Source organism: Trachurus trachurus (genome assembly GCF_905171665.1).
Source record: "Trachurus trachurus genome assembly, chromosome: 9".
Classification (NCBI taxonomy): Eukaryota; Metazoa; Chordata; class Actinopteri; order Carangiformes; family Carangidae; genus Trachurus; species Trachurus trachurus.
The window spans coordinates 17,119,695-17,135,362 of NC_139895.1; the positions used below are offsets into that span (position 1 = coordinate 17,119,695).

At 41.4% G+C, this 15,668-nt stretch overlaps 1 protein-coding gene across 5 annotated transcripts in view; it reads left to right on the forward strand.

Moving 5' to 3' along the window:
• Positions 1–15,668, forward strand: part of dmxl1 (Dmx like 1) — a 54,183-nt gene that overhangs the window by 22,131 nt on the left and 16,384 nt on the right. For all 5 annotated transcript variants that reach the window (XM_083979395.1, XM_083979394.1, XM_083979398.1 and 2 more), the window contains exons 22-38: positions 166–352; positions 471–581; positions 1,198–1,367; positions 2,098–2,195; positions 2,353–2,518; positions 3,802–3,930; positions 4,092–4,218; positions 4,988–5,790; positions 6,180–6,278; positions 6,642–6,809; positions 8,769–8,960; positions 10,674–10,750; positions 12,772–12,893; positions 13,646–13,903; positions 14,363–14,565; positions 14,822–14,970; positions 15,455–15,540. In XM_083979395.1, the coding sequence (XP_083835521.1) occupies positions 166–352; positions 471–581; positions 1,198–1,367; positions 2,098–2,195; positions 2,353–2,518; positions 3,802–3,930; positions 4,092–4,218; positions 4,988–5,790; positions 6,180–6,278; positions 6,642–6,809; positions 8,769–8,960; positions 10,674–10,750; positions 12,772–12,893; positions 13,646–13,903; positions 14,363–14,565; positions 14,822–14,970; positions 15,455–15,540 (3,145 nt within the window). The remainder of the gene's footprint in view (positions 1–165; positions 353–470; positions 582–1,197; positions 1,368–2,097; positions 2,196–2,352; positions 2,519–3,801; positions 3,931–4,091; positions 4,219–4,987; positions 5,791–6,179; positions 6,279–6,641; positions 6,810–8,768; positions 8,961–10,673; positions 10,751–12,771; positions 12,894–13,645; positions 13,904–14,362; positions 14,566–14,821; positions 14,971–15,454; positions 15,541–15,668) is intronic.

Below are 15,668 nucleotides of genomic sequence, written 5' to 3' on the forward strand. Positions count from 1 at the left end.
GTTGTCAAAAGGTTGAGGCATTAGTCAGACTTAATGTCAACATATTATGCTTGTTTTTCTGTAAGTATGAATCCAGCCGTGATATACTGTCTCTTAATGTTATTTCCAGCCAATCTCTATTATGTGATGTCTCACAAATCCTCTGTGTGTTCCCCTTGTCTGTAGGTTATTGACTTATCCCAGTACAGTCCTACACAGTTCGGTCCTGAACATGCCCAGGTCCTGTCCAGCCACCTCCTTCACTCCAGTTTGCCGGGATTAACTCGTATGGAGCAGATGTCTCTCATGGCGTTGGCTGACACCATTGCTACCACAAGCACAGACCTCAAGGACTGTCAGGGCAAGAGCAAAGGTACAAAGGGAATTAAAAATAAATAAATAAAATGAAGACCCTATAGATGGATAGAAATGCATTGAATAAGTTCCCCATTCCACAACATAATATTGTAACATTTTTGAAATGCTGTCAGGTGGAGAGACACTGGATGAGTGCGGTCTGAAGTTCTTGCTGGCTGTCAGGCTGCATACCTTCCTCTCTACCTCCCTGCCTCCAGCACACAGAGCACAGCTATTACGACAAGGTACAGTGACTTGGGGGTTTTCAAACAGTTGTCATTGGGGTCATCCCATAGCTGATTCAAGTGAGCAAAGGAAGACTTCATTACACTGTACAGGACCATATTCACACCAATAGAAACATTATTTTTAGGATCTAACTAGAATCCACAGATATGTATTTACTACATTTTTTTGGCATTGTTTAATCATGTAAAAAAGGCCAAAGAAGTTGGTAGCTTCTTCTAAGGCACCAACTTGATGCTTTAAAAACTGTCAACCTGCACTCCTTCTGAGAAGATCTCAATTGTAAGTTTTTGAGGGTAAAAGTTTCAGGGAGAGAAGCAAACAAGCCATAGTATAAACCATAACCATTTTTAAATCCTCAACTATTGCAGTAAATTAACCCATGAGCAAGGCACATAATCTGTGACTCCTCACTGGATGGCAGTGCAACACTGTAGCTGTAATAGGCAACTCGCTGCCTAATATGGAACAGACTGTGCAACTCCAGCCAGTAAATACAGGAGCACAGCACAGTGTGCTCATCAGGTTTTTGTTAAATGCATATTTGCATTGTTGATATTCTTTTCATGAAATTCTGAACATTCCTTGTTTTTCATACAATTTTCATCTCAACAGGTTTGTCAACATGTCATTATGCGTGGGCCTTCCACTCTGAAGCTGAGGAGGAGCTTCTGAACATGCTGCCCGCCCTGCAGAAGGGAGAACCCACCTGGCCTGAGCTCCGCTCCATGGGCGTGGGCTGGTGGCTGCGCAGCACCAACAAGCTGCGCAGGTGCATTGAGAAGGTGAGGCAGTTAATGCAAGTTACTTGTGCTTAGATATTGAATGGTGACCCTGTTCCAGTTTTGTAAGAATGATGCAGTTTGCTCAGTCAGTAGCCGGTCAGAGTAAAAGAGGACATGTACTTATATGAAATGGGAACACTTTTTTTGTGATTTCAATTTTGGGAACACTGTATAGGAACTGTTATTTGTCTTGCTTTTTGGGGACCCCAGGAAGAATAGTCGTCACCTATGGTGACAACTAATGGGGATCCAACAATAAATAAACAAATAAACCAGTGCCTCGGTGGAGTTGAGTACATTCATGTCAGCTATTGTAGCCTTATTTTAATCACCAAATGCATTTTTGATGTAGTTTTAGATCTGGTGCTTTTCCATGTGTATGAAAGTCAATGCACTGGAAATTAATCTATACTATTTTGATAAGTGGTTTTAGTCATTTTTCAAGTGAAAATGCCAAACATCTTTCTTTTATTTCTACACATTACTGCTTTTAAGGCTGACCATTAGTGTGTTAGCACTATACATTTCATATTGATTGCTTCATTCATGAAGTGCTGTCAGGAAGTGGAATTTTGCTGAGGTTGCTATAAAGTACAGTAGACTACTCTCTGATATGACCCATAAAGCTACAACTTGTTCTGTGGATAAGACTGTATGCTGTGGACTGTGGACGCCCACAGCTCCTGCATTCATCCTGAGCTGAATGCATTTTTTTCCACTATTCTGACAGGTTGCCAAGGCTTCTTTTCAGAGGAACAATGATCCTCTGGATGCAGCTATATTTTACCTCGCGCTGAAAAAGAAGGCAGTGGTCTGGGGACTGTACAGGTAGGCATCACTGACATGAATTTACATATGAAATACAAATGCGCACACATGTACATACAGTCACACAAATATTTGCCTCTTCCTTTAAAGATTGTGTCAGATCACTGCAGACCAGTGACAGCAGTTTTGTTGTTTTGAATCACATCATTCTCTCCAGGTCTCAGAAGAATGCAAAAATGACAGAGTTTTTCCGCAACAACTTCAGCGAGGACCGGTGGAGGAAAGCAGCACTGAAAAATGCCTTTTCTCTGTTGGGAAAACAGCGGTTCCAGCATTCTGCAGCCTTTTTCCTTCTGGCAGGTTCCCTTAAGGATGCTGTTGAGGCAAGTGGAAAATAGACCTGACACTTTTTGAAAAAAAAACCCTTGTTCCTTCATCAGCAAGTGCCACTTGTTAGCCCGCTATGCACAAGTTAAAGACCTTGCATTCAGGATAAATTGAGCCAAGTACGGCTGCTTTTTTAATCTGTAAAATTCATAGTCAGGGGCAGTGATTGACAGAGTAAAAATTAGGAAAACCATAATTACAAAAGCACATCTCTGCATATCTCTGCATCAGCACCAGCCAAACATACATTATGAATGTCCATTTTCAGTGCTTCTGAATGCTAGGTTGCATGTAGGCCTTCCTTATTTAACGCACATGAACATGAAGCCACTGTGACCTGACCCTTTGATGACCAAAGTCTGATCAGTTCTGAAGGAGCGCTTATGGGACTCAGAAATTGTTTCCTAGAGATGGGACAATTAAAAAAGGAATCTCTAAGGCACTCTCTTTTGAAAGTTAAAAAGCCTTTATTCCTATGGCTAGGTCATGTTAACCCTTTAAAAACTCCTAAGTGTTTTGGCATACAAGCCTTCGTCAGGGAGTCAAACCGTTTTCAAAATGGAAGAGACCTTCTTATATGTCTGTTCAGTTCTTACTGGAGTCCAAGTGAGCGTTTGTAAGAAATTTTGAGAAATTCTCTGAAAGTGATAATGAGATATCTATGATATTATGGAATGGGGATTAACCAAACGCCCAAAAAACAAAATGCATCTGGCCACAGTTGTCACCAGTGCAGAGACACAAAAATCAGACATATTGCCATAGAATTACCTCCTTTTTCCTTTTTTATGTTGTAAAAGCCAGACAGACGTGAGTACCTTTGGCCTTTGTGTATGCGCTCTGATATGTATTCTTTCAGTTTGTTAATGTGTTTAAGAATGATTTTTTGAGCAACTGTCGTTTTTAACCCACAAAAACATGAATCTCACCATCTTTTTGCTCACATATTAACACTGGGCTGCTACTGGTCATTTTGTTTACTTAACCTTTTATTCATCAAGGTTATTTCTGTTTAGAAAGTCCCTAAAGCAATGAGTCATATAATTTTATCTGCGTGAGTAACAGGAGATTCTCTGAGCATTTTATGGAAATGAGTGTCACCTAGACGATGGGCTATCATTGACTTTGTTTTTTTAGTCTCTCTGGCTGGGAGGTAGTCTCATTGAAATGCACCTCACACCTTACCAGTGGCAAGCTACCAGAACAACTTCAGCTATATCCACTAACTCTTTTTGTGAGCACAGGGTCTCATTTTTTTCCCATTTTCCTCCTTCTCCAGGTGTGTCTAGAGAAAATGCAGGACCTACAACTGGCTCTGGTGATCTCCAGATTGTATGAGTCTGAGTTTGAGACGTCATCCACCTACAAAAAAATCCTCCAGAGACATGTTCTGGGACAAGACAAACAGGTGCATAGAGGATGTGTTTGTCACAGCCACAAGCTACTGTTCCCTGCTGTGGAAAATGAACCGTTCTATCAAACTATCCAGCGCTGTTAGACTCCAGGATGTCATAATTAATACACTGCAGGAACTAGAATGAGTCATTGTAATTGCTCTGTGCATTTCAGATTCCAGCCCACAAAGACCCTTTTCTGCGCAGCATGGCTCACTGGGTCCTGGAGGACTACAGCAAAGCCTTGGACACTCTACTTGAGCAGCCTACTAACAACAGTTTTGATTCTACTGAGAGCAAATGTGAGATTTTTATAATACAGAAAAGTATTTTTTACACTTACTTGTTAACCGGTCGATTCTATATATTATTTTATACAAATATTGTAGACTAGCTGTGCTGCAGACTTAGGGCACTAAGGTCGAATCCTGTACTTTCATAACACGTCTCAGTTTTGCAAGTATTTTTGGTCCTTTAAGTATGTGAAATTGCACAAGTAATTGCACCCTACGGGATACAGAAGACCAGTTAATTGAAGAAAATATACATGGCTTGCTTTAAGGATATATGATGAGCTGAACTTAATATGAACCTCATTTGACTTAAGAGCCAAACCAGGCCCATATTAACATCCCATGTGTTTCATAAATGATGTTCTGAAAGCACATCCAATATGCTTAGAGAAAAAAAATACTGACGTATGGAGAGGTGAAAATGTTTTTTCTAACTTAGATAATGTGTTGTCCTGACTGGGCCTTTAGTCAGGCCTTAATCTGCTCTTTTGACATTGTTCATGCCATATAAAACGATTTAACTTAAAGCATTGCCTTTCTGTCCATTTGGTCAGTTTTCAAACGCATACTCCACCTTCTTCTCACCTATAAGTGACCACAGATTGTTTGGCTGTGTACCAGTGCTACTGCTAACATGCTGCAGCTCTTTGCAGATTGGCCAGCTGTAGCTCCATTTCTGTGTCCCATCTGCTCACAGTGGTCGGAGCTGGAAAAGTGGCAGTATTTTTCTCATAACTACTATTTCTTTCTTTTTATTTTTCATTTATATTTATGACAGGTCCCTCCTCTGTGTCTCCGTGCAACCCTGAGGTTTTCAACTTCTACACCTACCTCCGTACCCACCCACTGCTCCTTCGCCGCCATTTTGGCTCTTCGGACAAAGCTAAGGTCGGCCTGACCGCCGAGGGTCGCAGGGCTGACTCCATCAGCCTGGAGGAGAGAAGACTGTTTTTCACAGCTGCATATGCACACCTACATGCCGGCTGCCCCATGCTGGCACTTGAAGTCCTCTCCAAGATGCCCAAAGTCCACAAGCATTCCAAACTTCTGAACCAGGAGGACACGGGCATCACCGGTGAACTCAGTGTTGGGAGTAAGAACGGACAAGCAACAGACCCAGACTGGTCTCAACCAGCTCTGAATGGCTATGAGTCAGACGGGAACAGCTTATCCAACAGTAAATCAGATTCAGTGTTAAGTTTTGACTGGAGCCAGCCGTCGGTGACACTACCAGACGAGCCCCTGGAGTTGAAGTGGGACAGTGACAAAGATGAGGAGGAGGAGGAGGACTACGAGGATGAAGAAGAAACTAAAAATGGTAAGAGCGGTAGAACTGCAGACAGCAGCAGTGTGTTCCAGGACACGCAGGATGCCGCGTCACCGCTAATGGAAACCGTGACGGGAGAGGACAGCGAAGACGCAAATGACTTCATCACACCCTCTGATGACATCTTGTCGGCCCAGCTGAAGTTTACCGCCTGCTTGAAGATTCTGACCAATGAGCTCCGGACACTGTCGACAGGGTATGAACTTGACGGGGGAAAACTACGTTTCCAGCTCTACCAGTGGCTAGAGAGAGAGGTAATTCCACACTCACACACTTAAAAGGTCAAACCCATAATATTTTTTTTTGTTTAATATTGTTATAATATCCATCTAAGTGGGGAAGCATTATTTTGACTGTACCCTTAGGTTCACTCAATAAAACATTTACAACTTGCATAATTCCCACACTCACACATCTCTCCTGTCTTCATGTTCACTGTTTTAAGATTTTATCTCTATGTGTCAGTTTGTATAAACCTCATAATGGAAATAACCCAAGTGGTTTTCTCCTATGAAGTTGTTTGCCTTCTATGAAAACAGTTTGACATTTTGGTGAAATGTTTTTGCTTCCACTCCCACGCATGAATGATAAAATCCTCCCTGATAAATTGATTTTTTTAAGATGAAATTCTGTTTTTCCCAAGGTGGTGGCTCTCCAGCATTGCTGCAGCTACCAGCCCTGCCTGCCAGAGTTGTCTGCCCAGGGTGATGCCCCTGTTTCTGGGCTGGTGGAGGAGGAACAGGTTGGTCTATGTAGCTGGTTGCCTTTAGATATGTTGACTGTTTCATGAGCAAAAATCAATGCAACACTCACTGTAATAAAAGAAGAACATAGTAACAATGAGTCATGTCAATCCAGTTGTCCCTGGATCTCTGGTGGTGAGACCTCTATTACCCTTCTACCATGCTGCTGTAAACCTTATTATACACCATGGCACAGTACATTTAATGTGTATTTATAAATTAAAATAACATTTCAAAGACCCACCACTTTATTGTTTTCATCACTCATATGTCTGGCTTTTATTTGAAGACTAGCCAACAAGTTTTCCAACCATTGCCATATTTACAGGAATGTTGAACTATTTGTCCATCTGGTTTTGCAGCCTGGGAGCCCTCGTGCCGACAGCCAGAGGAGCAGGAGGCACTGGCTGCAGAGTAACCAGCCCTTACTGAGGATGTTCCTGAGCTACTGCAGCTTGCATGGTTCCCATGGTGGAGGACTGGCTTCTGTTCGCATGGAGCTCATCCTGCTGCTTCAAGAGTCTCACCAGGTAATTAGGACATGCACACCAAAAACCATGTTAGTCCAGCTCTACAGTGTTTCCACTAAATAATTATTCTGCCTGACTCTTTAGGTTGCTGATGGTAGTGACAATTAATTATTTAGCAATTAATAGACAAAGAAATTTTAATGTTTAGTTGGATGATTTGCTAATGCTGCAGGCTTTTGGTGGTTGTATACTAATCTATCTAAAAGACAAATATTTGTTTACTGTATCACAGTGTCACATAAGATTTACTTGATCATTTCTGTCTTGCAGTCAGGCTCTGGAAATAGCTGACAGCACAAACTAAATGGGACATTGTTGATATTAATTATTACTACTCTATATATCTCTGGCTAATGTTTATTGTTTTTAACTGTGCTTATTTACACAAAGTGCTTTACAGACAGGTTAAATTATGGGATTTTATGACTGGTGATTACACTAAAACAAAAACAGGAAGATGATCAAATAAACCACAGGCATAAGTGAGAGTACAAGTAAATTAATAACGGCACAAGTCATCACGTATTCTGTTTGAGGGGAGGGATACTGAGCAGATGAGGGGCCAAGTACAAATGAAAGACGAACTTGAAGCCATCTGAAAGCTTGTCTTAATGCAACCAGATTCCCAAGACACACACACACACTCTCTCAGATCTACTTACTGTGCATTGGCGATTGTCTGCACACCTCCCGCAATGGGTTGACAGGTTGTGCTGAATCTCCAAGCCTCCTAAGGGAGACCGTGCCTCAGGCTGACTATTGGTTGAGGTAAACAATTCAATGAGCCAACATGGGAGCAACACTCTTGAATGTTAGCACAGTCGATGGGCACTGGGAGTCCTTTCAACTCTTGTACTTTGATTTGAAAAAAGTAGTTTCTCTTGTCCCAACTCTCGTCCCATAGTTGTCAAATTTCTCTATTGTTGTCTAGGAAATGTTTGTGCGTGTGTTTTTTTTCCCTTTATCTTGACTATCTTGACTTCGGTGTGTGTAGCTTCTGTTGAGGAACCCAGTGACATCTGAATGTGATCCATCAGGCCTAATGAACAGAAGTCTGTGGTATTCTTACACGCAGAGTCATGCTCAGAGATCTTGTAAACACACACGAAAGGCTCTTCTCCTTGTGTTTTCTTTCTTTTTGTGTTTGCTCTTTAAATGTCATTCACGCGTACACTGGAAAACAGTCTGCTCATAAGCACACAATCATGTATGACACTCCAGCAGTTGACTCATCCTGTCTTTATTATGGCTCAGGAATAAAATTCACAGTTCAAAGCAGCACCGTTCAGCTCCTAGCTTTCTTTGTGAGCTGTCTCCCTCCTAAAACCCTCCTGAAAAAGAGATGAAAAAGTTCTACGCATCTATTCCTAGTTTACTGTGGTGTGATGCAAGTTATGTGTGTTTTTTTTTGAGAACACTGAACAATGTTTTTATTATACCTCTGTGCCAGAGACAGCCACGGCTGGAAGAATAATGTTTTCTGGTTGTTCATCTCTCCGATCAGCTGTCCCATTCTTATGAACGACATATCTCGGTAAACGCCTTGAGGGAATTTCTTCAAACTCAGCACAAATGTCCACCTGGACTCAAAAAAATAAACTGATACGATGTTGGTGTGCAACTGCAAAGTGACCTCAGAAACCTTTTCCTTTTCTGCAAAATCAAACATCGATTCTGACAGAAATGAACACAAATGTCCAACAGTACGAAATGATGAAGTGTTGACATTTTAAATGGTCAGTGGCCGCCGTCACAGTGATATCGTAATGCTAAAACTCTCCTGGCCATCGTTGAATGCTGTAACTCAGGAAGGGGAGTTGGTGGCCATATTTCCTGCAACTGGTTAGCTGAGTCATATGACCATGAGGCAGTATTTCTAGTTTACTGTGATCAACAATATCAGTTCATGGGGGCATCTTTTTTTGATTTAACATGTTCCTCCCTGTCCTCTGCCCACAGGACAACTCCATCCAGTCAGTGGCGACAGCAAGTTCCCAGCCAACCTCTATCCCTCTCCTGATGGCTTGCACAGCCAACGTAAAGACTGTGGTGGCCAATCCCATCGTCTACCTGACCAACCTGACTCATGACATCTTGCAGACCATCAATGCACTCGACTCTCCTCCACACCCTGATGTTGTCAACAATGAGGTGAGACAGTCTTTGGTCACATTTATTGTGTCCAAATCACTAAGAGCGGTTTTCTGTGTTTTTTTTTAGCAAGAGTGTTAGAATTTTATTGAAACCAATCGATCATAATAGAAGATGTGCCCATGACATAAGATATACAGTATTTATTTTCTACACCATTGAAGGTAGTTATTCTTACAGATATGAAAATTATTGTGTTTTAAGTTGTTATTATGTACAGTATGGGTGTTGAAAAATAATGTGGACAAGATTTTATATTCATAGGCCCAATTCCGATTCTATTTTTCATCCCTACCCCTCCCCCTAGCCCTTAACCCTTGCCCTTGAAACGGAGCTACAAGGAGTAGGGTTGAAAGTCAACCCCTACGAATTGGGACACCACTTCAACAATCACATACGTCATCAGTCGTCTCTGCTGGCTTTCACATAAGCAGACGTGACGAGCTTTTGTCACAAATCCTCTATTCAGAACCACGTTAACTTAATAAAATAAAATAAAATTTAATGAAGACTGATCGGTTCATTGTAAAACATTTATTTATTGATGTAAATGTGGTGATTTCTGTATAGGCTACAGATCCCCCAGGCAGTGCTGCTCCTGTGTCCAAAACACATGAAGCTTCACTTTTAATTCAAACAAATGAATGCGACAATTGTTACATTTCATCAATGAGACCAGCATTTATCTCCTAAAAAGAATGTAACTACGCGGCGGTAAACCTTTAAAACCCTGCGGGTAAGTTAATTAGCGGTCGTCTTTTCTACCGGGACGAGGTCGGGAGGTTGGCCGGCTGACAAGCTCTCCGGACGGGGTGGTGTCTCCGTGACCAGCCTTTGATCTGCTCCACAGGTGGAGGCTCCAACGTGGAGCTTCACTTCTCCGAAAAACATCGGAGCAAACGTCTAAACAGCCGTCATTTGGATAAACCGACTGCACATTGGGGATCTAAACAGCTACTTTCTCGCATTAAAAAATATTAAAACTTAACAAAATGACGTAATAACAGCGCTACAGTGAGAAATAAAACAGCTGCTGGTTGCCGCAAGATGCATTCTGGGAAACTTGCCATAGCCCTCGGTCCGTAGTGTGCCCCTGAAAAATCTCTGTTTCGAGGGCGAGATAGCCCTACCACTTCCCCCTAACCCTCGTCTGAACCAGAATTGGGACACCCCTACCACTTCACGTGAACGCGCAAAACGAAGGGTTAGGGCCAAGGGCTAGGGCTAGGGCTAAGGGGAGAATCGGAATTCGGCCATAGTTTGTGTGTTAACCCTCCAATAAATCTTTGGCCAATTGTGGGCAATGGAAAGGAGTAGTAGATGCAGCACTGATGTATTATCACACTTTTGAGTTGATATACAGTACAGCTTACTCTTAAGCAAACAGAAGCATATTTACACATCCAACAGATGCATTAGCAGTCACTAGACGACACGTTTGTGTGAGCCTGATTAATGTAAGACCAATATTCTCTCCTGTAAGCCCTTGTTTTGCTCTTCATCAACGCCTGGCTCTTGAGCAGTGAGAGTGAATGGAAACCTTGAGGTTCTGAGCCTTGAAACAATGAGCTGAAAGATGTTATGTAGTTCTACAGAGCTGAATAGACCTACAGAGTCTAAATAACCCTTTTGCTTACAAGTTGAAGAAAAAAATCACAACCCAATTTTATAATTCATGTTTTTCTTTTTCTCTCATCATTGCTCTTACTTCAGATCTACGTGTTGCACACATTAGCTGCCTCCTTGTCTGCCTGTATATATCAGTGTCTGTGTGATGGACATACCTACAGGTAGGTGTCTCAGTATTTTTGCTCTTATTACCATTAATTTTAGGCTGTTAACTCTGTAGTCTGTCATTACAGGGACTGCTCCATAATTTGCAGTTTCATACTGAAGCCATGCATCACATCACTTACCCATCATAAATCTTGAGCTATTTTCAAACCATCCATTTCTTGACAATGATTTGGGGATGTAGGGAAATAAATCTTTGCACGTCCCAGCTCATGTCTCTGAAAAAGCTTTTATGCAACGTGACTCAAAAAGGTTTGAGTTCATAGTGGGTATCTACAGGGCAGCATCTCTCCGAGCAAGATTCTTGAATTCTTAATATGTCTTCAAGCGATGCTTGACTTTGATACAACTTTTTCATTTTCCACCACATTCACCCTGACACGACTCCATTAACAGCACTAGCCACCACTGGATTATTTATGTGTCACGAGCGATCCGATTTTTGTAGCATTTAAAGACAAAATACTGACAAAAGTAATGTTAATTTGTGTCCTCTGCTTACATTTGTTTGTGTGTTAGAGTTTTTTTTTAGGCTTATTGGAGCAGAATAACACGAAATAAGTGGGAAGGGGATGTGACTGCTGGTAACCAAGCATACTTTAAAATGAGAGGGTAATGCTCACATACAGTTCAAGTCAAACATTATGTGAGAACGAAATGGAAAATGCTTTTCAGGATGTCTTAGGTTTTGTTTATGAAAAGTCATTTTAGTACATGCGTTAGGCTTTGGGCTGGTTTTATATAAAGCTCTCAAGTGATGTGATTCAAGGCATAGAAAAAGAAAAAAACATATTGGAAGTTTGCTAACCAAAAATATGACAGTCACTTGTCTGTTTTGATCATGTTGAGAATAATTCATGGAAGCTGCGTGGCTGCTGTTTATCATTCTCATTGTAAATACTTAATTTGATCTTTGGGTTTGACAGATGGAAGGAACATTGTTAATTTAAGAGGCGTAGGTACCATAACTCACTTTATCAACAACCCCAGAAGGATTTAAACCTTGGATGGCTGAATGACTGTGCATTGGATTCTTTTATTCTTTTTTTAAATAACCTATTTGGCATACAGCTGTGCTCCTGTTTGTTCCCGTCTCCGTTCTGCCAAATTGTTTGATGTTGTTGTACAGAGTTATCTAAACTTGAGCTTGAAAAGACATGGAGCTTCTTTTTTTTAAGCAACAGTTCTATGACACCAGAGATATAAATGCAAATATCAATTAGAATATGTGTGAAGAAGGGAGATGTTTGTTATCTAAGAGAGAAAACATTCATTAGACTTTGATTTCATTAGTCAGATCTCTGATTTTAGTGTTTCAAACTTCACACAACTCTAGCCAGTTTGATTAAATCACTTGGTTTTGCATCTTCCTCACCCTCTGCTTCGCACAAACTACTGGGAGTTGAACAGTCTAACTAAATTTGCGAGGCTATTTCTAATTTAATACCATCTTTGTTATGGTAACTATGAAATAAACTCTCCTAGGATGTGTCGCTGCTTAGGTTTGATGAATTTCTGTTTCTATTTTTTCCCTCTGGAGTGTGTGAGCAAGAGAGCGAGCGTAAGAGAGCGTGAATTTTTTAAAATGTAGTTCAAGATGTAGGTTGCAGGGGTTGAGTGTTTTGCTGCCAAGCTGACAACATTTTGATACATGCTCTGCTTTTCCGTGTCTCTGTTGTCACGTTACCGTCAGTTTGAGTTAGTTCACTATGAAGTAAGCAACCAACAGGTACATTCATATGAAGCCTAAATGCACTACTGTGAACTGTACCTGCTTCCTTCATCACGGAGGGTTTCTCCTCATGATGACGCTTCTTTCTTAGAAACTATTGTTTTCCAAGTCGAAACATTTAAAATAAAACTTTTAGGCATTATAAATTTAAACCACCTAACCCAATTTTTTTTTTAATTTCACTTTTTGAGCACAGCGTTTCATGTTTAATATAAATGTTTTGCTCCGTGTCTCTGCACTGAATCCATGGAGTCCATTTCTGTTTGTCTGTTTCATCTCCCACAGCCATGTGAACCATTTCACAGGGATTGTGTATCAGAGTGTTTTGCTGTCTCAGAAGCAGCCAGCGAGAACTGTCAGCATGGATGAGTCTGTGCAGCCCAACACTTCTCCTGCACAGTGGCCAGGTAAATCAAGCAAAACAGATACGTTTTTTGGCTTTAATTTAAAGAAACACACTTTTCTGTTTGCCAACAAATAAACAACAACTTAGTGCAGCTTCTCCTTCCTGTCATTAGCACTCATCTCCAAGTTGATTCATTCCTTTTGAAGATTAAGATGGTTAAAAACAGTCCATGCTTTAGGTATAGTTTATTTTCTAATAGAGACTCAGTAAATTCCTGAAAGAGCCGTTTACTTGTTTTATTTTCTAGCTAATAGGGCTTAAATGTGAGTGAATATTGTGTTTGATGGGGACTCTTTTCCAGTGCTCCAGTGAGTATTTACAGCAGCGGGATGGTAACCACGGGATCTGTGAAATAAAATACGTCGCCCATGTTGATCATAATAAGGAAGCACCTAGTGCAATTGTTTTTGAAATAGTTTTAGGAGAAAATGGCAGCAAGTAATTTGCTTTTGAGAGTCTGGCTACACATGAATTACTTGCTAGTAGGATCAGTTTGCTGTGGATGTTCATCAAAAGTCTTGCCAGGAAGAGAAATATAGAATATTGTCATTCTCCTCCCATCAAATATTTGAACGTATTCCACGAAAAAATGGTTTACAATAAACAAAATGTTCTTCTTCTCTGTTTCTTGCCATATGACGTGATGTTGTGTAAAAGAAATGCAATTCTTGTAGTTTACACACTTGAAGTGCTTCTACAGATGCCACTTTTTTCGCTCTTCGTTTTCATCCTGCGCTCCTTTACTCTCCCCAGGCATCGCCTCTCTGATTCGGCTGTTGAGCTCAGCAGGTGAGGAGAGCCAGCCAGGCTTGGCTGTGCTGCTCTGTGAGATCCTGACTGCTGTCTTCCTCAGTCTGTTTGTTCACGGCATGGCCACTCACTCCAGCAACGAGCTGTTTCGCATCGTGGCGCACCCTCTCAACAGCAAGCTCTGGGTGACGGTGTTCGGTGGGGGCGCCCGGATCCCTGTCATAGAGAAACCCAACAGCCCCATGAGAACACCTCCACCAGGTGAGCGACTGTTGCTTTTTCTTTCTATCAGTCTGACTGTCTGTTGGGTTTTATTTGGGTGTTGGCCCAGTAGCTAAATCAGTTCAGCCTTGCTAAATTAATTGGATTCCCATCCATAGGTCATATAGAAATCCATCAACCTATTAGTGTAGGGGCTGTTTCCCTCACTATCTCTGTGCTGCTATCTCATGCTCAGCAGAGGAAACATGATGTAATGCAACTGCAACTCCTGTTTATTTAACGAAATGTTGGCAATTTGAACTAGTTTTGTTTGTTGAGCTTCTGTTGTGTTTGTTTTTGGGTAAATAGTTCAATATTTAAAGGTGACATAATTGCCATTAGCAAAACAAAGAAAAAACAACAACATCAAGCTTGAATGCACAAGTGCAAAAGTGTGTGTGGTGGTGATGGCAGCTGAAATCATTGTATTTTAACAAACACTTTCTCTTGACACCCCAGCCTCCCCGAGTGGCACAGACAGGAAGTCCAGACGATTCAGGCTTCTGTCATCACGCAGTGGATCCAAAGAGGAGTCAGGGATAGAGCGGGAGGGGCCATCCAGTCCCAAGCATGTGCCTGTAGTGGAACAAGAAGCTGCCTCCATCTTTAAAGAACGATTTGTCCCCCCAGAGCTCAGCATCTGGGATTACTTCATAGCCAAGGTAAAAACAAAAAGCAGAGTCCTTTTTTTAGATCAACCCCTTTCCTTTTATTTTCTGTCTGATTTGTCCTACCATTGGGATAATGTTTCTTATTTATTGTTCACCAGGTGCAAACTTAATGTGATAGAAATACAGTGGTAATTTGTTGACTGACAGCAAATGAAAGAAAAAATGCATGTTTCTGTTCTGTTAAACTAAAACACTCACTGTGTGTTTGTCCGTGTCGATGCCGTGTTTGTGTTTTTGTGTCTTTTAGCCTCAGCTGCCACCGTCAGAAAACAGAGTAGAGTACGACTCTGAAGAGAGCCAGGGCAGTCAAGATGAAGACGAGGAAGACGACGAATATGAAGATTTGTTCGACCCCAACTCTCCACAACGAGAGCATTCCAACCACAATTCATACAGGTAATGACAGCACTTAAGTGGATGTTACAGTGACTCATCTTTGCCACATTTCAAACAGCTTGAAGTAGCTGAATGTTTCCACAGCTATTTGTGACTGTCCATGGCCTTTCTACTCAGTTACACGTGCCTTTAGATTTTGCTCCACATTCTCAGTCTGGACAAGCCTTTATTGTAGGCAGATTAGGCGCGCTCACTCTCCGGTGATACTCAGGTGCCAGTCCAAAAGATCAACATGTGTAGAGAATCAACAGCACTCTTAGTAAGTGTTGCACTTTCTTTAATATGAAGCGCACAGCAGCAGTACAGATAAACACAAACGTTTCTTTATATTAAAGAAAGTGCAACACTTATTAAGAGTGCTGTCGATTCTCTACACAACCCTTTATTGTTCCTTCTTTTTTTTTTTTTTGAAGGCTTTAAACCCATCTGGAGTGTTCACATTCAAAACTGTAATCTGATTTGTAATGGATTATTCCCCTCTCAGTTGGTGCTTAATGCGTCTGGCAATGGTTCAGCTGGTGTTGGTCAACCTCAAGTCCTTTTACCCAATGGCAGGATATGATCTATTAGGTAAGCACCTAAATACACCACACACCCTGATGTAGTAGCATCCAGGATGTAGATAAGAGCCTCCCTATCTCTCACTGCCTGTCTAAGCTAATCTTATTGCCTCCGTGTGTGTGTGTGTTTGTGTGTGC